The sequence below is a fragment of the Hipposideros armiger genome, unplaced genomic scaffold, assembly GCF_001890085.2.
Source record: "Hipposideros armiger isolate ML-2016 unplaced genomic scaffold, ASM189008v1 scaffold_411, whole genome shotgun sequence".
Taxonomy (NCBI): domain Eukaryota; kingdom Metazoa; phylum Chordata; class Mammalia; order Chiroptera; family Hipposideridae; genus Hipposideros; species Hipposideros armiger.
In genome coordinates this window covers 388,189-412,695 of record NW_017731761.1, presented here as the reverse complement: position 1 = coordinate 412,695, position 24,507 = coordinate 388,189, and the positions used below count along the sequence as shown (strand labels likewise).

Sequence of the window (24,507 nt, the reverse complement as noted above, 5' to 3'; positions counted from 1 at the left end):
GCTATTCTCACCACGGCTCAGATTCTATAGAAAGAGGAAAACGTTTACAGACATGGTGCTGTTCACTGTTAACATGTGATCAGAGCTTTAAAACGCAATTCTGATGTAATGCAGTCCCTCAATAAAGTATTACGATTCAGAACTACTTTTCTTCCGGGCCCAGAAAAAGATGTTTTTGTGGTTTATTTTCTGCACAACATATGAAACGAGCCTCCTAGGGGTTTCTTCAAGACCACTGAACACAGAGATGAGTGTTAGCTCAAGAGGTACAATAAATGGTAATTTTAAAAGATTCGGTGTTAAGAATGATACATTTAAAGAGAAAAAAATAAAGCAAAAGTCGTCTGCTTTTCCACAAACGACACCCCTGTTTATACTTTCCACCCAGATAAACTGATACCAAAGAAATAAAAACGAAAACCCATACATATTCCATTCTGTGTCTACAGAGCCCTGGGACATTCCTGCTGTCATTTTAACAATTCCAGGTTCAGAGACGTCCTCGGGCCAGTGTCAACCTGCAGTGATCAAGCACGGTCACCGCCAGGCGCAGCTGAGGGTCCCCTGAGGGGTCAGGTGCTGGCTGAGGGCTGTGGTGTCAGGGAAGTTCCTCCATGTGGTCATTTAGAGCTGACAGAATACTCAAACCTAAGAGCATGACCCACGTTAAAAGCTTGAACTGCAGGTAGATAATTTGTGGGGGTTTCTTTAATTAAAAAAAAATCCTAATTTCTCTTCAGAAAAAGAAAACGCCCTTTTGAAAAGGAAGGAAAAAGTCAATGGAGAGGCTGGGCCTGCCTGGGCGAGCTCTATGCAGCTGCCTCTGCACACGGCACGTAGGCGCTTCATTCACTCTTATCACAACTTTCAGGGATTTACTAGTACTTCCACTTTATAGAAGAAGAGACTGAGGGTCAGACAGGTAAAATGGATGATATAGGGTCACACAGCCAGCAGAGACTCAGGTCTGCTGCCGGGGCCCCCATCTTTCCCACAGACCACCTGGCCCCTGTGCAGTTAACACTGGGGGCCTGTCCACGCTCCCCACAGACAGTAAGAGAAAGCACACGGCTCTTATTTCCTCTCCCACAACCCAGGATATGGGCTCTTCCTGGACCCGGCATTATCACATATTGACAATCACCACTGGCAAGAAAAAATGGGGGGGACATGTGACCAGGTCGGAGTCCGAGTGAAAAAACGAGTCGCAGCAGAGAAATGATAGTGAACAGTCGCACTACTCACACACTTGCATGGGGCTTCTTTTTGGAAAAATCACAGGCCAGGCCGAGATCTGATATCCTAACATGTCCATGTTCGTCCAAGAGGATATTTGCGGGCTAAAGAGAAAGAGAAGGTGATCTTTGAGAGTCCCCAAAATGAGACATGGGCTTTGAGAACTTCCACAACTATAGGCACTTGGTATCTTATTGGTTATTTTATCATAGTTCCTTCCTAAACACGAAAGTTAGCTTTGTATTAGCACAACCAAGGAGGGCACGATACAGAGAATAATATTTTTCATGTTAACTTTAGTAGGGAAGTGGTAATGGCAGAAGCGAAGGATTCCACTCCTTAGAAAATGAAACACGGGGCAGGTAACAGGGGAGGGCTGTGACCACAGTTCATCCAAGTTCAAAAGCGTTCTCTTCTCACTGCATTCCAGCCAGAACAGGACGCCTCCCGACAAAGGGAGTGAGTCCACCGGCTTTGTGGCTTCTGTGAACCATAACGACTTCTGAGAATGAGGCCATGAAGCAGAGAACAGAGAGGAATCTTGCAGGAATGTACCAGCACTGACCTCAGAAATCAAAATATTCCACAATGCCGCACCAATCCCAATCAGTGTCATTTCTGTTTACTGGTGCATCATCAACACAGGGCCCTACCAAATGACCAAATATGATTTTGACCACAACTCTGATGAAACATACCCATTAAGATGAGATTTAGTTAGCATAATCACGTAAAACAAAGCTCCTCTCCCTAATATACACTGAATTACACTCATCTTAATAGTATTTTTTTTTGCTGGAGATCAACTATTGTTTTGCTTGGAATAAAAATAATGGCATGCTATTATAAAATTGAAGCATGAATAATCATGAGTAACTAGAATTAAGTTGGAATAGAAATTAAATAATACCATTGCCTATTAAATAGCTTAGAAAAAAAATGCAGCATGAAGACGATTAGAAGCCAGCTATAGATTTAAACTAAAATGTATTGTAATAGCACTTCATGGGCCTTCAGCATGTATTTCGGTCTTCTGCAAAAATCAAATGAGGAAATAAAATGTCATGTGCCAAGCAGTGTTTAATTATTTCTAATTCAATGAAAATACATTTTTTCTTCTTTATGTTTGTATGAAAACTAAGGGAATAATTCTTTCACCTTGAAGAAAGCTTTAAAATTTACAAAGTATTCTGTGAAAAAAATTATATGCTCAAAAATAAAATATTTTAGATTCTTAGAAGGTAACGTTCAAAAGCGAAATCAAAACATATTTGCTCCTTGGAGAAAAGAATGTAATCCGTACATTTCAGTTGGTGACCTTGGGTTCATTCAAGAAGGAATCTGAGCTGGGAAGCAAACACATTCTCCTAGTCTTCTCACCCTATCAGGGAATTGTCAGTCCCATCATTTTTCTTTTCATTATTATTTACCCATTTATATATCTGCATAATCACTTCTATAATTTATCATGGTCCCTTTTATCTCTATCCCTGTCTTCAAACTGTTGGCTGGATGAGTGTCACCACAGATGTACTACTGGGCAAACTCCTAACTCCCTCATTAACGCGGAACCCAAGACCAGGTCCCACGGTCGGGAATGAAACAAACTCAGAATAGACTTATTTTTTCAGGTTCAGTGAGACATATTTATTTGTTTATTTACTCCCTCTCCCATCCCTTCCACCTTGACAACCATCAGCTTGTTCTCTATATCTATGGATCTGTTTCTGTTTTCTTTAGTTTACTCATTTGGAATTTTTTTTAGATTCCACAAGTAAAATCCTACTGTATTTGTCTTTCTCTCACTTATTTCACTTAGCATAATACCTTCTAGGTCCATCCATGTTGCCCCAAATGGAGAGATTTCATTCTTTTTTTTTTTAATTTATTTTTTATTTACTATTTATTTTTTATTTATTTGCTTCCAAAGTCCAGTGAGATATCAAAGAGAGTAAGAACAGAAGCCCAAGTCCAGCAATCTGGGGCTATATAGTTCAGGGATCTAAAAATCTATTTGTGTTTTAAGGTGATCTCAAAACGATGTGAGGCTCTGACAGTAGCCTTTGGGGGAAGTACTGCAGGCTGATCAGCAAGTCCACCCGATCGGATCAGATGTGCTCCAGCTGAGCCGTGGCCCAGCCATGCTATGTCCTGCTTCCCTAGTGGATAAACCCCGTGAGACGCATGCTCTTTGCTTGTTATCTTTGTACATCTCCAGTGCTAACACAGAGCCTTGATCAAATCCGTTGCTTAGTGAACATTAATTGAATTACAAGTAGTTGTAAAACGGACAACACCATAAACCTCCTACTACGCTTTTCGTGAATTAATTAAAATTTCTGCATTAGTGTTTCTGCTGCACCAGGCACTGTAGCAGGCACTCAGATGACCACGACGACTAGGACATGAGTTTCTAGAGTCTAGACGAGACTGACACCACATAGATGATGACTTCATTGGGGCCCACATAAGGAAAATGACAGCATGTGATGGAAGCTGGAGGGCCCAGACCACAGCACCTACTGCGCAGGTCCAGTATACAGTGAGCGTGTCCAACAGCCTTACCTTCAAATCTCTGTACACGACAAACCGATTGTGCATGTGTTCCAGCCCCAGGATGATTTCGGTGGCATAAAACCGCATCTCCTTCTCAGAAAACACCCCGTGCTGTGAAAGGTGATAGTGCAAATCGCCCCCTGGAATCCGAGAGGCAGAATTTAAATATAAAACAATATAAACAATATAAAACAAAGTTCTTGGGTTGGTAACACAGCTGCACCATGTCAGGTACACCATCATAGGGTGGGATTAGCTAATCTGCTTTGATTACTTAAGTCCCATCTAATGACTGAATCAATTTATATGTAGTGATCCAGTAGATGGCTTAACAACTGGCTCTGTGGATAATAAATAAGTAAATAAACTGGTCATATTGATGGATAGTTGATAAAGTAAATACAGTAAATTTTTTTTTAATTTATTTTTCAATTACAGTTGATGTACAATATTAGCTTCAGGTATAGCATAGTGATCAGACATTTATATAACGAACTGATCACCCTGATAAATTTAGTACCCATCTGACACCATACGTAGCTATTACAATACTACTGACTACATTTCCTATGCTGTACTTTACATTCCCATGAGTGTTTTTATAACTGACAATCTGTACCTCCTAATCCCGTCTGCTTTTTCACCCATACCCCTCACCATCCCCCCATCTGGCAACCAACAAAATGTTCTCTGTATCTACGAGTCTATTTCTGTTTTGTTTGTTCATTTATTCTGTTCTTTAGATTCCACATGTAAGTAAAACCATATGGTATTTGTCTTTTCTCTGACTTATTTCACTTAGCATCATACCCTCTAGGTCTATCGATACTGTCGCTAATGGTAAAACTTCATTCTTTTCATGGCCGAGGAATATTCCATTGTATATATGTAGCACATCTTCGTTATCCATCTTTCAGTGGACACTTAGGTTACTTCCATATCCTGGCTAATGTAAATAAATACAGGAAAAATTTAACTGGTAAAATCCAGGTGGTGGGTATTTGGGTGTCTCCAGAAAAATTATTTCAACTTTGCTGTATGTTTGAAATTTTTCATAATACAATGTTGGAAAAATCTTATGACCTAAAGTTACAGAGACAAAAAAATGCCACCAACAAAGTGAGGGCATGTTTTTATAAACTGTAAGGGAAAAGCTTGTATTGATCTATAAAAGTTACTGTGTGTCTAACTTTATCGCTCTGGCTTTTACAAGTGTCTTCCCTTTCACACACGTATTCCTGTATAAGCACTAACCAGAGGAAGATGTGAGAGATTTCCGGCATGCCTTCCCCATGCCATTCCCAGTCGGGATATTAGGTCCCAGGCCCTGGTTAGGCAAAGGGAACTCTATTCTGACCTCTGTCACCATTGATTAGATTTGCCTGTTCTAACGGTCACATCAATAGAATCGTATAGGATAGAAGCTGCTATGTCTGGCTTCTTTTGCTCATTATTATGTCTGTAAAATTCCTTCATGTTGCTGGATAGATCCGGTCTTACATCACTCAAAACATAATAAAACTTCACATGAACTTCAAAAAAGGTATTTCATTTGTTGAACTGTATGCCCTTTTATTTCAGCTCGTGTTACTAAAAATATTTTTTAGTACATACATGTCATTTTCTACTATTAGAAACTATTTTTCTAGCTAAACCTTTTTGGCATTCTCAAGATCATCATTCATAGTTTAAAATATCAATGCACAGTGAATCTGGGCTAAAGGTACAGATAATTGGGCTAAAATCCTTCCAAGTTGGTATTTAAATACCCTTCTACCTTTAACCTATATTCTTATTATGAGACATTTCATTCCTAAAAGTTGAGGGTCAGGAAACAAGCTAATTAAAGATCTAAGGCAGCTGCATTCCGAAAAATCAAGTTTCACCATGAAGTATTTTATGAAAATCTATTGTAGAAAATGCAACTTCCTGGGGCAAGACTGGGAGGGCCGGAGGGAAACTGCAGTCAACGTTTTAAAATGAATTTTAACTAAAAATTGAAGAGCAAAAGGTTTCCTTAAACTTCAGGGGGAAACTAATTATATGAAAGCCCAAACTGCCCATCCGCCTTTATCAGTGTAGCTGAGATTTCACATCAAAGCCTTTTAATGTATTCAGACTCCTTAGGTTTGGCTTACCATTCATCAGATCCAAGATGAAGCAGAGTTTATCTGGAGTATGGAAGGCATAGGTCATACACACAATGAAAGGACAATCCTAGAGTGAAAAAAAACCAAAAATTTATAAGAAAAGCAAGCGCTTTCCTGGAAAGCACATTTACTACCAAACATCATTTATAGATTTTTGCATCCACGCCACCGCCCTATGTGCTGAGCACAGATACCTACTCAGTAACTTGAACAGTAAAACCAATCTGGTTATGTGATAAAATGCCTAGACATGCAACTATTACTGACTGGAGCAGATGAACTCCAAGGTCCTCTCTCGCTCAAATTCCATCATGACTCTTCTATCTACATCTTCTTCAAAAGACTCAGATGCTATAGGAAAATATTACTGCCTTGCTAGTCTTTTGATTTTGGTTCTGGCAGGCCAAATATCCATTTCAATCTCTGTTCTGAAGTTGGAAGAACCATACCACGGGTGGGGTATGGGGTTGAAATGGTATCTATATTATTGCCTTGAAACACTGGGAATACAAGTGGAACTGATTTAGCTTTTAAAAGTGGAAAAATATACCAGGGTGGGGAACTGAATAACTCAGTTGTAACAATGTCAATTTCCCCCTAATTCATCTATAGATTCCATGCAATCTTGATTACAATGAAAACTGACAAGCTGATTTTAAATTTATATGGAAACACAGCCAGCCAAGAAAAGTTCAGATACTCTTAAAGAAAATCAAAGCTAGAAGACAGTGTGGTGCTAACCCAAAAACATACAAACAGGCCAATGGAACAGAAGAGAGAATCCTGAAATAGGCCCACACATAAACGGTCAATGGGTTTGTGACAGAGTGACGCAATAAGGGAGGGGGAAGGATGGCCTTTGTAATCAAGGGTGCTGGAACAACTGGATAGCTTACAATAAAATGTGAACATTCACCCCTACCTCACACCATACACTAAAGGCAACTCCAGGTAGCTATGGATCTGAAGGTAAACAATAAAGCTTCTAGAAGAAAACAAGACAGAGTATCTTCATGATCTCAGGGTAAGTAACGGTTTCTTCAATAGGCCACAGAAGAACTAACAGTAAAAACATTGATAAGCTGGACTAAAATTAAGAACTTCTGTTCTTCAGAAGGCACCATTAAGAGAGTACGAGGCAGGTCACAGAATGGGAGAATCTGCAATCCATAAACACAGAGAGGACTCCTATGTAGAATAGATAAAGAACACTTATAAATCAACAGAGAAAAGGGCAAGCAACAAATAATAATAATAATAATAATAATAGTAATAGTAATAATTAAATGGACATGTCACGTAAAAGGCTATCAAATGGCCCGCAAGCCTATGAACAGAGGCTGGACCTCAGTTGTCCCCAAGGAAATGAAAATTAAAAATCACAACATGACATCACTAAAACTCACAAGAATCGGCTAAAATGAAAAAGACTGCCAATACCAAGTGTTGACAAGGAACAGAGTAAATGGAGCTTCCATGGCCACCAGGAGTGTACAATTATGGTATAGCCACTTTGACAAACTGCTGAGTGGTATCTGCTAAAGCTAAGCACCGCCTGCAAACTCTTTGACTCAGCATTTCCACTCTGGGATACTCACCTCACGGGAACCTTTACTTACGTGCACCCTGAGGACTGCACAAGATGCTCCTCGGAGCACAATTCAAAATGGCCCAAGCCAGGAAATAACCAATATGCCTACCGACAGGACAGACACCTACACTGTGGTACACATTTATACAGTGGGATACTAGAGTATAAGGGCCAGCAAATTCTTTCTACGAAGGGCTAGACAGTAAATAACTTAGGCGTTGCAGGCCCCGTACTATTTCTGCCATATATTCTCTGCTTATTGTCTTTACAATCTTTTAAAAACATCAAAACCATTCTTACTTAGTTCATGGGCTGCACTAAAATAGGCCACAAGCCAGACAGATCTGGTCCACAGGCCATATGCAGCCTGCTGAGTCCTGTATTTAGCTACGGAATGCACTCTGGCCGTGTTCAATGACACAGATGAATCTCACAAGCAACACTGAGCGACAGGACCCAGACACAAGAGAGCACGTTTATATAAAGTTCAAACATAGGCAAAGTTAAATTGCGGTGCTAGAAACCTGGGTAGTAGTTAGCTTGGGCATGGGGTTAGTGACTGAAAGGGGCACAAGGAAGGTTCTAGAATACTGGTAAGATTCTAGCTCATGATCTGGGTGCTGGGTACAAATGTTCCCTGTGAAAATTCATCAGTGCTATGCTAGATCTATAACTAGGGCTATTTTAGATTCTTTATGTACAGCGAATACTTGCCATGTAACTGATTCAAATAAAAAATGGCACAGAATATCTATATCCACTTTCTTAACAGAAACAAAGAATTATTAAATTCCACAAAAGAATATTCAGATTTCAACAGAATAATCTGTAAACAGAGCCTGCATTAGTCAAACTTCTGTATTAAGGGCATCCAGACAAATGTGAGTGAACACATTCCTATACGCTAAAGACTCATGAACTTGAACTCAATTTCCATAAAACTTCTGGAGGAAATTAGGCATACTCCAGAATGCATTACAAAATTCATTTTGTGGTTACCTACTTTTCCTTAAGAGTTCTGCGGAGATGGTAGTGTTTACTGATTTTAAGATTTATTTGCTTTATAGGTAAAATGAAGACGCTATCCTTTTGCTGTTAAAAGCCACGTGGACTTCCTAGGTAGCGGGCACCGTCCCACTTGGAACCCACCAGACCTTTCCAATGGCCTGTTGAAGACAGAGCATTCTGCCACTTCCTAAGTGGGTTCCCCACATACTCTGGTTCCTGATCTGATGAACAATTCATCTGCAGAACAGAGAAGTGGGTAGACCCTGAAATTAGGAAAGCCAGGGTCTTTCCTAGCTTGAGACAGCAACTCCCCTCATTTCACCAAGGGGACAAGTAGAACCTGCCACGAGTATTTCTGAACACGACAGTACATGACTCTTCTAATGACAGCCCTGAGCAAATGCCAAAAGGCTAAAGTATACTTAAGATATCACGTTATTGAGATGGGGCATGAATTATAGACTGAGAATCATAGGCTATCTGAATAGAAAGAGCTCTAAAAAAAAAAAAATCACCAGGTCCGACTTCTTTATTTTAAAGACAAGGAGCCTAAGGCCCTCCCACAAAAGAAAAATAACTTGTCTAAGGTCACAAAGAAATTTGTCAGCCAGTCAAGGTTCGAACCCCAAGCCTCTTGACCCTCTCCAGAGTTCCCTCGATGTTAAGCTACTTCTAAAAGCAAGGTTTCCATAGCGATATAAAATAAAATCTCCCTTAAAGGGCTATGACTCGGTTCCCTCTACAGAGCGCATGGGCTGCAATCCGTGACCTCTCAGGTGCTGAGCAGATGCCAAAGAGTCTCACGGGAGTCTGAGACACAGAGTACCAAGAACTGACCCACACGAACAAACAGGCAGCAATTCAATGAACGGTGTTGATACAGTTCCAAACATCGTTACAGTTACGATATTCTGTCTTAATTATAAGTAAAGATAGATGAGAAGCAGTGAGTTTTTAGAGGTGGATGCATAAACAAAGCTCCTCAGCAAAAACCTGTCTTTGCTTTCCTACCGGCAGTGAGCAAAGCAGCTTGCGCTTTGTAGGAATTCTGTATAAAACTGTGATAACATAGACCATGAAGCACTTCCTTAAGAAAGTTCTCCACATCGCAGTCAGAGGAGTCTTCTCACACTGCACGGTGTATCATCTTATCTTCCTACTTCACACATTTTGTTTCCAAGTGCTGTAAGATTTTTTTGAAAATCTTCAGTGTTGGCCCAAAAAGCTCTTTATGGGCTGGGCTGGCCTCTGTCTGCCTCTCTCTCTCCAGCTTCATCTTGGGCTAATCACCCCATCAGGTCAGACCCCAGCTATGTGACCTTCTCTGAAGTCCCCAAACCCTCCGTGCTCAGGACCAGACACGCATTGGCCCCTCCTCTGACTGCAGAGGGGCACTGGGTGACAACACCTCCACCCTGGGGTGTGCCTACCAAGCGCTGGGTACCTGTCTTTCACAGCTCTTGCCACATGCTCCAATTATCTAAACATTTCTGAGATTATCTGAACACTATCACCTTCTCTCATTCTATGCAGCTCTGTAAGAGCAAGGAGCCAAGTCAAGTTTTGGAAGCCCCATCTTGTAGCAGAGTACCTGGCACAACCTAGGCCTCACATACGGTTCAGCGAATGAAGGAATAACACATCTGATGACCAGTCTTAAGAGGCTTCCTTAATGAAGGTGCTGACTGCTGCTCCCAGCTGCGGACACACTTACCCTGGTTTTCATACCTGCAGATTTCCTGTAACCAAGAATTACAGAGTCCAAGTAGGGGCCTCCTACTGTTTCTTTGGGGGATGAGGGATGGGAATACTCAATATGACAATGAAAGAGAAAAAAACTTGTAGTAAAAAAAAAAAACTATGGGGCCGGCCGAGTGGTGCGATGGTTAAGAACTGGCCTGGGACACCAGAGGGCCCTGGTTCGGATCCCACATATGAGGGCCAGTGACACTGCCCTCCACAGCTAAGATGCTGAACAACAGCTCAACCTGGAGCTGGGCTGCCTGTGAGTCGCCCGCGACAGCGTAGGCTGCAGACCCTGTGGCAGTGGGTTGCCATGGGCTACCGTGTGTAGCCAGAACCAGCATGAGCAGCCAGCAGCTGCAGTGAGCGGCCGTCCAGAAGCTGGCGACTGATCTGCCTCGCCCGGGAAGAGCGCAATGATGGTGCCAGCTTGGGCCAGTGAAGCAACGTCCTCCACAACTAGACTGAAGAACAAAAGGACACAACTTGTCTGTTCCCCTTCCCCCAATTCCCCAGCACTGTTCCCATCCCCCAATTCCCCAATAAAAAACTTTAAAAAAACTATGAAGACTGATTGCAGCTCAATTGCAGACCAACCCCCTAGGAAATCATGTGAATAAAGACTGATCTAAAGTTTACCCCAATGAGGCAAGATCACTAAAAACCTATCAACGGTGGCATCTGATTAGCAAAAACAATCCCAAATAACTTTACTACAACTCTTTTGGTTAAATTATATATTTATATGTTAAAAAAAAAAACCTAAATCATTTCGATATTTGAAGAAAAAATATATGCAATTCTTTTAAATTAGTTCAAAGCAGCAGCCCAATATAACCCAAATTTTTAAATTTATTCCTTAGGGGTAAAGGCGTGAGGAACTACACAACCACTTAACCACATTCCCCCTCACCTGAATAAAATAAGTATTAAAACGCTACATGAAAATCGTACGAATAATTTTCCAACACCAAAAACTGTTTTCCATAAGGCTTTTTTGAGAATAAAGATGCAAGGCTTTGAGATAACTCATTAAAAATTAATGCTTTAATAACCCCTTAAAATCTGCTGTAAGCCTACACCCACGTTTGAAATTCAATGCCTTTCATTCTGATTCCAATACAGTGAGCAGGCTGTTCTGTTTCCATTCCAATCAGCTGACAACTTGGTTGTGCATACGGCGTAATAACTCTTATTTGAAATGCTTAATGTCCATATGTTGGGAGGTAAAGGCGCATAATTAAAAATTATTTACAGCTATGGCATTTTCATTTGTTATAGTCGAGCGAAATTATGATATTCTTTGGCTTCCACAGCAGACAGCCCTTCTAGAACCATTAAAACTAATGCTAGAATAATAATATGAACCATAATGCAATAAAAGTTGGTGATGAACAAAAACACAGAACCCATAAAGTGATGATGAGAAAGGCACACCGGGAGGGTCCCAGGGAGGCCAGAAACTTTGGGTGAGGAAATTAACCTCTGAGTCTCTGGTTCCTTGCTTACTAGATGAAAGGGAGTCTTTGATTCACCATTAAAATTGGATTCTTTCCAATCCTTTGGGTGGAGAGGACCCTATTTAAGAGCCCAGCCATGATATCTGGAGGCCCCCCACATGTCTCAGTGCGCATCAATCCTCCTGGCTTGGTGTTCACCATTGAATTTCCACGTGAGCTACACGGCATTACCGTGCTCGGGACATTGTTTTCCTTCTAGGCTGACTCCCTGCCCTCCTCAAACACTGGAGGACAGCCTAGTGGTGCACACTGGCTGGCCCAGGTTTCTGGGACCACGAGTTTTCCTGGATGTGTCTTTCTATACATCTGTCCAAATAAATAAAAGCCAAGGTTTTGATCCTGGGTAATGCCATGAACAGAAGAGAAACACAATGGGAGGCTGTTGGGCAAGTAAAGACGACACAGGGTCAAGGTTTGTTTATCCACGTACTGAGCTAAACATGCTTGCTTGACATACAAATAAAACATCCAACAGAATGTTCCAGAAACACAGTCCTGGAAATGGAAATGACCAAAGTCCACAGCAGGTAAAAAGTAGCAAGGACTGAAAAGATAAAGTCACCTACAAAAGAAACACAGACAGGGACAACCCCACAGGGACAGTTCAGGGAGGACTAACCCCAGTTGCTTCCTCTCTATTTGTTTATGAAGGAGAGGAGTGACTTTCACACTTCTCTCTGGGTTAGTCCTTCTCAGTCATGCAGTCAATTCTTAACTATACTCAAGTGGTTTTTTTTATTGTTATGATTATTTGCCAGCCTTCTCCCCAACCATATTCCGCAAAGAAGGACATCATAAATACATAAGTACTAAAGGGAGAAGTCATGGGTGCGCATAGCAATGGTTGCTAGTACTTTTCCAACTCTCAAATTAAACGGAGATAATATCTGAATTGCACGCTATGTATATTAATTAAGTGTTGCTGTTCCCTGCTACAAATTCTAACCGGCCCAAAAACTGCTAGCCCCATAATTCACCAGAAAAAAATGCCTGCATTATTTTTTTTCCTGCATTTTAAATAAATTGTCCAATTGTCCTGATATAAACAAATACCAAAAAAAAAAAAAGGTAATGTTCAAAATTGAATACTTACTCCTGTGCTCACAAGTGACAACATAATCCTCTCATTTAAGGCTAATGTTTCTCCTTGTTTCATCTTGATCCTCTTCTTATCTAAGCATTTCATTGCATACCTGGAAGCATAAATATTGCTGAAAAATCGACACTGAAAATATATCGAGACTGATTTCAACAATACACACCAGACTGGGGAAGGTTTCTAAAGATTTGGACAGTGTTTAAATGAAGTAAAATGGCACCTAAGTGCCATGCAAAAAAATCCTTATTTTGCACGTATTAAGAAAAATAAAATCAACTCCCCCCTCTAGGAGGTGGGGTGTAACCCCCACTCCTCAGGTGTGAGCTGTGCACAGTGACTTCCTTTCAAAGAGCACAGCACGGAGGAGTAAAGGGGGAGTAACGTCACAGTGGAGAGGCTGACAAACACGACCACAGCCATGTGATTAAGGTCAACATCAACAGTGATACATCACTTTAATAACAGATACTCTTGAGATGATGTGACGAGAATGGCCTTTTACTTCTGGAGTCTTCCTTCCAAAAGCCCATAACCCCAACCTAACTATGAGAAAAGCATCAGACAAACCTAAACTGAAAGACATTCTACTATATGTCAGTTTGTGAGAGTCAGGTGAAATAATAAATGCATATGAAGAGACAAATTGATATTATTTACTTCTACAACATCATGTGACAGACTAGATATTCCAACTACCTCAACAAGCTGCAATGATGAAGCAGAACTAACAAATTTAGTGAAATGTAACGAGCAGCCAGTAAAGTATATCATTTAGGATCAGTGTACTGGGCGAATACAGAATGGGGAAGAACTCTGTCGTAAGAGAACTCTGTTTCACAACGTATTATCTCATTTAATTCTTATAACAACATAGGTGCTTTTATTATCCCTACTTTACATACAGACTAGAATGTGGAGGCTCAAAGAGGCACAAACTCTGCCCAAGCCACGAAGTGCGGAAGCTGAAGCTGATCTAGCCACGTGACACTGGGACCCACACCCTGGACCTCCAGGCAGCCCTGTCTCAGCGCGAGGCCAGGCTTCTGACACCTCGGTGCCAGGCATTGGGCTCACTCTGCACAGGGTCCCAAAATAGGAAAAAGAGCAATGGGCACCGATTAGTGAAGGTCAACTTCAGCCCCCAAAAGATAAAAAACATGCCAATAACTGGACCAGTCTGGAAACAGAAAAGACTGCCTGGCAAAGCTGTCAGTGCCCAATCCCAGCATGGACTGAGAGAGAGGCTGAGTGACAAGCTTCACGGGATGCTGGGGCAGCAGGGGGAGGTGCGCACTGGATCAGGTGACCTCACTTACTCCTTGTGACGCAATGATTTTATAAACCAGCTTCACAGCCTATTCCACCTTGCCCACTGCTCTAACATGGCTATCACTCAATCAGGCTTGTAGGCCTGGCTCTATCAAATCGTACTTTTCCATTCTCTTTTGCATTCAGAAATGTGTTCTCTCAAACTGCTTCTATATTAATAAAGCTTTTCCCCACACTTAATAACTCCACCATTCGCTTTCCAGAACACATTTACACCTGGCTCACAGGCACCTGATGGCCTCACACCCGACTCCCATGAGACGAGTGACTGAGCTGAGTGATGGAGCGCCACAGTTCTGATCCTCGTAGCAGGGCACCCGCCCTCCTCATCAGCACCCCAGGTCTTCATCTATGCAACCCACGTCCCCTGGAATGCCACGTCACCCAAAACTGCATACGCTGAATCACGGATGAGTTACTATTTACAAGAGAATGTCTACTGCTTTCTGAGGTATGTTACTTCGGGAGCAAGATCATGGGCTTCCACACATCTGTGCAGGAATTTTCTTTGGATGTGAGCATAAAATCCTCTTAATATTCCCAGCAAAATGTATGAGCGTAGAAAGCTTACATTTTTCCAGTGTCTGCTTTCCTGCAACCATATACTTCACCAAAACCTCCTCGTCCAATGATCCTATGGACGCTGAAATCATTCATGGTCAACTGTGAATCCAAAATACAAAATGGAAACATATAATTGCATAAAAATTATGCTGTAAAGATTTTTCCCATGCAAAACATATATACAAGTTATTGAAACGGCAGCTTTGATGTGGATCTGCCCTTTCCATGACTGTTGCCTCAAGCTGAGAGATGCACAAGGTGGCAAAATTTTCTAGAACCTCCTCCTCCTAGAACCACCCCCAAAATGCACAAAATGGAGGCAAATGGGAGGATAACATACTGGGAGCCAAGATAGATTGCTTTTCCAATCTCATAAATCTTAGATTTCAAGACACATCCCTTGAAGAGAAGTGATTGTGAAATTTCTAGTCAAAATGAAAAACAACTTCAGCTACTCTGAAGTCTAACATTTGAGAACAGTTCAGCCAATTCCAGGAACTATCATGGCAGAAAAATAAGTCTACGTCAAGGGCGTATGTGGTTTCCTAAGAGTGGGCCATACGATCAGAAGCCCCAACAGATGCTGGCCATGTGGATTTTTTATCGATAACATCAGTGATAAGAGGACTCACACTGGGCATGTGAGCATGCAACACGACTAAGGGTGAGCACAACAGATAGTAGATAGAGAAGCTTTATTTGGAAGCACTGGCCTTTTGTCAGTATCTCGGCAATGCCCCGTTTCACACGGAGCTGTCACAGCATTAGACGGTGCAAAGGCGGACAGACCATCCCACGGTCATGGTGAGAGACCATCAGACAATAGCAAATGCCCACTCATTTACATATCCTGGCGAATCCAGGGTCAGGTTCATGAAGGTTCCCCCAAACAACCCTTACAACATCAAGCCACATGAGGGTAACAGGCTTATGCCTGATGCTTAGAGGCCACAGGGCAGGAGGACATCGATCCGCCTGGAGAAGCACAGCACAAGGGAGATCCACAGCAGAAGACAGAAGGGATTTAAAAATGTGTGTTTATTGCCTCTTGCTTCTAAATCCTGCCCGTAAATGTGACTGAAATGGGAGGTTAAAAAAAAAAACACACACACAAACAAAAACAAAACAACTCCTCTTTCAACAGTACTAGTCAAGTTAAAAGCTCAAAATGAAAAAGAAAAATCCAGTTGATAATTTCTTTGTCCCACATGCTGCAAACCTATGTGAAGGGCGGACATGAAGGAGAAGGTGAGAGAGGCTGTAGAAATGAAGGCGCATTCTAAAAAATAAAGCAACGATTATGCCCCGGAATTACTGGCATTGAAAGCTGAAAGAAGAGGGAATGCTAGGGAAATACATGTTAGAGAGTAGCCAGTATCTGAGGATGGCTTTTCGCATTCTCAAAAAAAACAAGATGAAACTTCAGTTCAGGAAAAGATGTCATCATTTTTATTACATGATTACACCTAATAAAAGGAAAAGGAAAGGAACTTCTCCAGGATGGCAAAAGACAAGGGCCTATGGGAATGACGTTATATAGACTTTTATTTTTACTACTTCTGTTACAGGGTCAATGACTGCTTAAAATATCCTTCCTTAAATAAATAAACACATTCTTATAGGAATATGAAAAAAGATAATTAAAATTCAACTTGTTTACAGCTGGATATGGGAGGATGACTTTTCGTACATAAAGCTGTAAGAAGGACATCTGTTTCGGCTGCGTGTCACCCTTGGGAGTAGAATCCAGGATCAAGTATTTTCTCATGAAGCTAAGCCAGAGGAAGTTTTTATTTAAAGAAAGAAGGAAACGCATGATACTTACATGGATATTTAATTCTACGTTTTTCCACTGACAAAATCTAGTGAACTTGTCACTAAAAAAAATAAAAGAATACAAATGATTACTGGAAAGCTAAATATCAAAGTAACTGGACTTAAAGAATGATATTATAAGATAAACTGGAATTGTACTACAGCTGTGCTGCTTCTCCAACAGAGTAAGTTTTTTAAAACATTTTTTTCACAAAGCATTCACCAGTATTCGGGCTTTATTTGATGATTCAAACGAAAAACTGCATGTTTTTCCTTTCATTGTCATTATGGTAACATCTTTATCTGAATCAGCACTGTCCAATAGCAGAATCATATGAGCCATGTGTGTAATCAAATTTTAATAATATATTTTCTTTAACCCCAATATATCATATCCAAAAATGGTCAACATGCAATCTGTATAAGATTAATTATGAGAAATTCTACATTCTTGTTTTTAATACTAAGCCACTGAAACCCAGTGTGTACGTGACATTTACAGCCCATCCTAATTCACACTAGTCATACTGCAAATGTTCAATTGCTACATGTGGCTAGCGGCTCTAACACTGAACAGCGAAGCTCTAAATGACAAAAATGAATGTCTAAAAATAATTAGAAGAGTAGCAAACACTCCAATGTGCCAGGCTCTGGAGGCTCGTTTACGCCTCCCACCAACTCCGTGCACAGGCACGATGTGATCCCCATTTCACAGCTGAGAAAACCGAGGCTTGCCCACAGTCACAGGGAGAGAATGGGTGGAGTAGGGTTTGACCCCAGGCCACGTACTGCCTCTCAAAAGACACAAGAGAGGAGCCTTCCAGCTAGAATCGGAAGACGCTGTACGTCATACTGCAGTGAGGTGCTCCCGCTGTTTACGCAAAGGCTTGATGAGTGCTTTATTCATCCAGGAAGTAAGAAAAGCATCTACCCCATAGGTATTTAATAAAAACGTATCTACAAGGTGTTTTGTTTTTCATTTTTGTTCTCCAAAAAAATGCATTCTACATTGAATAGCTCTTCAAAGCAAAGAACATGCTTGATGACTATTAGATTTCATCGAGGCCCTGGCAGGATTTCTCACACACAAGCAGAGTATTCAGGGTTCTTTGGATGAATAAACAAATGAAGAAAAAAAGAAAGAAAGGGTGGAAGGGAGAGAGTTCTTATGAAGTGCAAGTTAGAAGTATTGTCAGCATTATAATAAAATGCCTTAAAGCATCCAAATATCCCAGTTCCCCTGGGGGCTTCATTTAATATACCTTCTAAGGATCTTTTAAAACTATTTCAGAGGCTAATAATCAAATTGAAAATCAAAAGCAGAAGAAAAACTCTTTGTAATTACATAACATCTTTTTTCAGTCAATCTAAAATGACTTTTAAGGCGTGTTTCATTGATCCTCCTAACATTTTTATGAGGATGGTAAAATAAAATTATATTTTGAGAGTTTCTGGGAGTTATTTCAAACGGGCTTTTTTTTAAGTATGATGACTACAAAAGGCAAAACCACAGTGGGCTGTGCTCCACATTTATACATCCATGACCGGTTCTGTGAGACGCACGTGCTGTGTTGGGCTGATTCAGACTCTCTTTTCTCACAGATTCTGAACTGCAGAGCTGGCAACAGAGGGTGGTGAGTTAGCACATTTTACAAACTAGTGAACTAGCTGGGGAAGGTTAACAGCCAGGGAGAGAGAAGTGCCCTACGGGCCAAGAGAAGAGTCTAGAGCAGCGGTTCTCAACCTTCCTAATGCCGCGACCCCTGAATACAGTTCCTCATGTTGTGCTGACCCCCAACCATAAAATTATTTTCGTTGCTGCTCTATAACTGTAATTTTGCTACTGTTATGAATTGTAATGTAAATATCTTTTTGTTTTCCGATGGTCTTAGGTGACCCCTGTGAAAGGGTCGTCCGACCCCCAAAGGGGTCGCAACCCACAGGTTGAGAACCGCTGCACTAGAAGAACCAACTCCCAGCCTCTACCCTGCCCCAAAAGAATACAACACCCCCAAAAACAGAACACCCTCAAATACACATGCTGTCCATGAAATATGGGTGTGTTGTAACAAGTTCTTCAGGCAGCAGAGGTGGCCCCTGGGTGTCTAGGCTCAGTTGTGTGTCCCTGGGGGTTCCTTGAGCACTATTCCTAGTCACTACCCAGTTACTACGATAGGCGCTTCTTGGTAGAAGAACCGAGGCAGAGAACAGGGTAGAGACCGAGCAACAGACGGTAGCTCAGCAGGCAGGTCAGGGGTTAAAGATAACAGAAATGACTAGGGAACAGTGAGGGCGGGGAAGAGGGTTTTTCACTCCAAGCCCTGCCTTGGGCTTTGGATTGTTGAGCAGTAGAAGTTCACTGCCTGGACAGGGCTCAGACACCTCATCCAGAAGAGAGAAGGCCTCGCTCCTGGATTCAGCCCCACCTGGAACCCAGCCCCGTGCTCCTATTCGGCCTCAGGGGGAGGCTGAGAGAGGAGGCCTGGCGCTGCTGACGCCTTCCCGTTTGTTATCGCCTGCAGTGTGGCCAGTCCTGAGGACGCCCAGGGCTACAGGGTTCTCCTTACAGGGTTCTCCTTACGGGGTGCCCCATGCTTTTCAAAACCCAAGCTCGAAGCTCTTGGTTTGACAATGGGTTTTTTAAATTCTAATTTTGAGAATGCATTAACATAAAAAGAACCCAGAAAGGTATAAAAATGAACACACTAACTTTAAAAATAATTCATTTACAGAAAATGGTAACTGTTTCCAGAAATCCTGTGTGCAGGCTTGCCTAAAATGCAAACAGCTTCACTGGTACTTCCTGTGACAATGAGAGCGAATGGCTCACTCAGTAGGGAAAAACGACCGTGCAGGTTGAACTTCTCCTCCAGTTTAAATTGTGGTCCCCATCTCTCCCCTCTCCCCCCAGGATCACAAAAGCTAGGCTGACCCCGAGTTGGGAAAGGCCAAATTTCAGAACCAACAGCAATGAAGTCAGCCCTGAGCCAGCATCCCAGTCTCGGTTCCGCGGCTTGTTGGCCAAGTTTCTGCTCCTCCTCAGAAAAATGTCATCACTTGTAGGCATGTTAGTTTCCCAAAATATTGACTCCACTCCAGGATAAAATTATCTCTTGAACTCTAGTAGAACCATAACACAACGGGTTTTTTTTTCCCTAAATTACTTTAGTTCTGTGAACATGCAGAGAAAAACACTGGAATGAAGTTGCATTTGTTCTTAAAGGGCAATTAGGGAAGAGCAGCTGCAGGCTGCTCTGGCAACGAGACACCATCAGCATGGCAACTGTCTAGAACTCAGCCGAGTTTGTGGAGAAAAGCAGGCAGTGTGAATGCAGATTTCAGGAAGTCCGATTCTAATGGTGCATTATCACCAAAGAATACTCAAAACATTGACTGTGGGGGCCTGAACAGCAGATGAGCTCAACACTTTCACAGGCCTCACAGTAACGTTTCCGACTTTTCTATGACAAATGTGCTCAATAGTTTGAGTAACCTGAAGGGACATATTTATTACGTATATTAATGATGCATATGACCAGAAACAGACATTAGCCTATCTATCCTTAAATTCTACTACATAAAGAATCGGACGCAGGCTTGTCCCACTTTGGGGAACATGATTTTAAAGTCCAAATACATGAATTAGATAAATTATAGAGTTGTGTTTGCATTAGCAAAGGTGTCCCGATAAGATCCTTTCAATATTGAGGTTTCCTAGTCTATTTAAATTTTAGACCATTTTGAAGCTAAAGAACTAAAGGTCAAAGGGACGTTAAAACATGCAAGTCTTAAATTATAATGCAGGGTATCAAGGAAACAGCCTAACACAAAGCCTGGCACATCGTACGTGGTCCATAAATACTTGGTGAATAAATAAATTAACACACATTTTAAGGATAGCACTTACTGAATTAAATGAGGTACAAGATGTTACATAAATACATATACAGTAACATTCTAATAGGTTATATGTCAAATGTAGCTCCACAAAAGAAGATTGTGGTTACACACATAAAGTTTCATACCTTTCCATAAATTTTTGAAAAATGTCGCCGCGAAGACTTTCACAGATTTCTTCTATGTATGGCTGGAAAGGAAGGAAAAGAAATACCATACTGCGTAAATAGGAACATGTGACAGTGACAAACACAAACGGATGAGACTCAGACACGGTGAGGTTCCCAGTGACGCTGTCCCACAGCGCCCTGGACATGCCCTTCTCAGCCCCCGTCCAATTTCCACTGATGGGTTCATCATCATGATGTATTTAACAGTTATCTATACCACCTGATGGCACATGCCATGGAGGAAAGGCCAAGTCTGTCCTGCTTGCCATCATATCCCTACTGCCCAGGCCGGCTCAGTGCAGGTCACAGATGCTTCTTAAATGACCACTTAGGTGAGTGGGTGTGCGACCTGGGCAGTCCCACAGGGCTTAGGCTCAGAAGGGCACAGGGCTTGATTTAGTGCCCCGTCGCCATCGTGAAGTTCTTAACAACTGCTGAACAGGGGGCCCCACATTTTCATTTTGCACTGGGCCCTGGACGTTATGTAGCACACCCTGCAAATTACAATTAGTTATATAATCGCTATTAATTAATATGATTATTATAAATGATCAGCATTATTATTGAGTTTTCAAGGCTAAAAACCAAGGCACCCACAGGTAAGCTTTCTAAAATTAGCTATTTTCCTTACTGACTTTCTCCCTCTTGGAATCATAGAGCTAAAGGTAACCACGGGGTGGGGGAGCGGGGAAATTAATCCTGGTCCTTATTTGGTACATAAGAGGCTGTGGAGCTGCAGGCAGGTGCATTCCCAAAGTCTCTGAGCAAATTTATGGCTAAGCCGGCCGGGCTTCAGGCCAGGGCTCCTGGCTCACTTGCGCAGGGCGCTTTCCCTGTCAACTATCGCCTTCAATTTCATGCCGCTCTACACATTACTGAGTAAACAGCATCACTTTAATTTTCCATGTGACAAACTTTAAATCAAGAACTATAAACGTATCAAATGTCAACATTTCACAGTTCAATACAGAGTCAATTAGATAGTTTTGGAAAATATCTTGACACTCCCCGCTCACTGAATGACGCAAATTTAGGGTTTTCTGTGTCTTCACACGTCGTTCTGAAAATTTGCAAGAAAGGGGGTCCGATCGGAAGCCGTCCAAGGCACGTGATCAGACCAGGAAGTCTGCAGAAGCCACAGTAACCAAACAGGTAGTGAGACAACCACAGCGCTTCTGGGAGCCTCACTTCCTGCAGCAGAAAATAGACCCGGGGCTCAGCCGCCTCTCCACCTCCCAGGGCTATCGCTGTCCTGGGAAGGACACTGGGACTGGTCACTACCACCAGATGGACTTCGTTCCTTCCTGGTAAAAGGAGAAGCTGAACTCCCTCTCTCTGAAGCTCTTCCCAACCCTGAGATCCTATGATTCAACGATGACACAGATCAATCCTAGCCAAGTCCTCCAGATGCAAAAAGCTGCGGGCCACCAGTCTCAAGGGGTTCAAAAGACACCGAAAGATAAAACAGATCAAGTGTTTGAAGGTCTATGAAAAGGCTAAATCTATATATCACAGATTTCCTATTTGTAAAACTATTATGGGGGGTGGCCAGTTAGCTCAGGTGGTTAGAGTACAGGCTCATAACACCAAGGTTGTCGGTTCAATTCCCACATGGGCCAGTGAGCTGCGCCCTCCACAACTAGATTGAAACATCTACTTGACTTGGAGCTAATGGGTCCTGGAAAAACACACTGTTCCCCAATAAAACAAACAAACAAATAAAAAACCTACTATGTTAATGTCTACTTGTCATATTTTATTCAACATCTCATACTTTCTGCTAATAAAATAAAAGACAAAGGTCACTAGGAATTCTTAAGACTAAATGTAATGTAGCCATTGCCATTTTCAATAGAAAGAACCACAAGCTCTACCAGGTAAGCAGTGCAAAAGCCAGAGTTCTACAGTGGCAGCAGAAGCAAACGAGTTCACCTCTCTGAATCTGTAAAGTGAGATGGTCACATCTAATTTGCAAGGCTACTGTGAGGAGTTAATAAGAGTAAGAATGTTGAGGGCCAAGCACAGGGTCTGGCACATTTTAGGCACCTCAATGCAAGCTAGGACCCCTCCCTACCCTTGCCGCCAAAATACGCCTACACAATTACTTCTAAGTCAGTTTTGCAAACAACAGAATTTAATGAATAGCATTTTGTATTTACTTTCAGAGCATTTTTGTTACACTCCCTTCTTCTCTTGGTAAGAAATTTCAACTCAGGCATCATACTTCCTAATTTCAAAATATATTATAAAACAGCAGTAATCAAAATAGGATGGTATTGACATAAAGACAGACATTACAGACCAATGGAACAGAAAAGAGAGTCTAGAAATAAATCCACATATCTATGGTCAACTGATCTTTGACAAGAGTGCCAACAATACACACAGGGAAAGGAAAGTCTCTTCAATAAATGGCATTAATAAAACTTGATATCTATATGCAAAATGAAATTGGATCCTTATCTCGCACCATACACAAAATCAACTCAAGATGAATAAAAGACTAAAACATAAGACCTGAAACCATGCAACTACTAGAAGAAAACACAGGGGAAAAGGCTTCTTGATATTGGCCTGGGCAATGATTTCTTTGTGACACTAAGAGCTCAGGCAGCGAAAGCAAAAATAGACAAGTAGATTGCATCAAACTAAAAAGCTTCTGCACAGCAAAAGAAACAATCAACAGAGTGAAAAAGCAACCTACAGAATGGGAGAAAATATTTGCAAACCATATATATATCTAATAAGGGGTTAATATCCAAATATAAAAGAAACAACTTAACAGCAGAAAAACAAATAAATTGATTTTAAAATGGGCTAAGGACCTGAAGAGACATTTTTCACAAAAAGACATACCAACAGCCAACAGGCATATGGAAAAGGTACTCAACATCACTAATCATCAAGAAAATGCAAATCAAAAACACAATGAGCTGCCAACTCACACCTGTTAGGATGGCTATGATTAGACAGACAGGAGAGAAGTGATAAGAGGATGTGGAGAAAAGGGAACCCCTGTACACTGTTGGTAGGAATGTAAATTGGGGCAACCACTCTTGAAAGCAGTATGAGACTTCTCAAAAACGTAAAAATAGAACTACCACATCATCCAGAAATCCCACTTCTGGGTCTACATCCAAAGGAAATGAGATCAGTATGTCAAAGAGAGAGCTGCACTCCCATGTTCATTGCAGCGTTATTCACAACAGTCAAGGCCTGAAACAACCTAAGTGTCCAACGATGGATGATAAATAAAGAAAATGTGGGATGGCCCCACACACACATACACACACACACACACACACACACACAGAGGAATATTATTCAATCTTTAAAAAGATGGAAATCCTGCCATTTGTGATAACATGGATGTACCTGGAGGATGTTATGCTAAGTGAAATAGGCCAGACACAGAAAAACAAATACTGTTATTTCCATGTGGAATCTAAAAATGTGAAACTCATAAAAGCAGATAGCAGAATGGTGGTTACCAGGGGCCTGGGAGGTGGGGGAAACGGGGAGATGTTGGTCAAGGGTACAAGTTTTCATTTATACAGGGTGAGCAAGTTCTGAAGATCTACTACTGTACAGCATGGTGGCTACAGTTAACAACACTGTATTGTCTACTTGAAATTTGCTAAGAAGCTAGATCTTAAGTGTTCTCACCACACAAACACAAATGTAGCTATGTGAGGGGATGGATATGTTAATTAGCTTGATTGTGGGCATCACATCACAATGTATATGTATATCAAAACATCAGTTGTACACCTTAAATTATATACAATTTTTATTTGTCAATTATACTTCAATAAAGCTGGGGGAAAAA

General features: G+C 41.5%; 1 protein-coding gene across 1 annotated transcript in view; it reads right to left on the bottom strand.

Annotated features, from left to right (window-relative positions):
- The window catches only part of GRK3 (G protein-coupled receptor kinase 3), a 118,925-nt gene that overhangs the window by 27,021 nt on the left and 67,397 nt on the right, over positions 1 to 24,507 (bottom strand). Inside the window, exons 6-12 of the mRNA XM_019663948.1 lie at positions 20,637 to 20,698; positions 16,622 to 16,673; positions 14,804 to 14,895; positions 12,898 to 12,997; positions 5,931 to 6,009; positions 3,802 to 3,932; positions 1,246 to 1,340 (exon numbers count right to left, since the gene is read on the bottom strand). Coding sequence (XP_019519493.1) covers positions 1,246 to 1,340; positions 3,802 to 3,932; positions 5,931 to 6,009; positions 12,898 to 12,997; positions 14,804 to 14,895; positions 16,622 to 16,673; positions 20,637 to 20,698 — 611 coding nt within the window. The remainder of the gene's footprint in view (positions 1 to 1,245; positions 1,341 to 3,801; positions 3,933 to 5,930; positions 6,010 to 12,897; positions 12,998 to 14,803; positions 14,896 to 16,621; positions 16,674 to 20,636; positions 20,699 to 24,507) is intronic.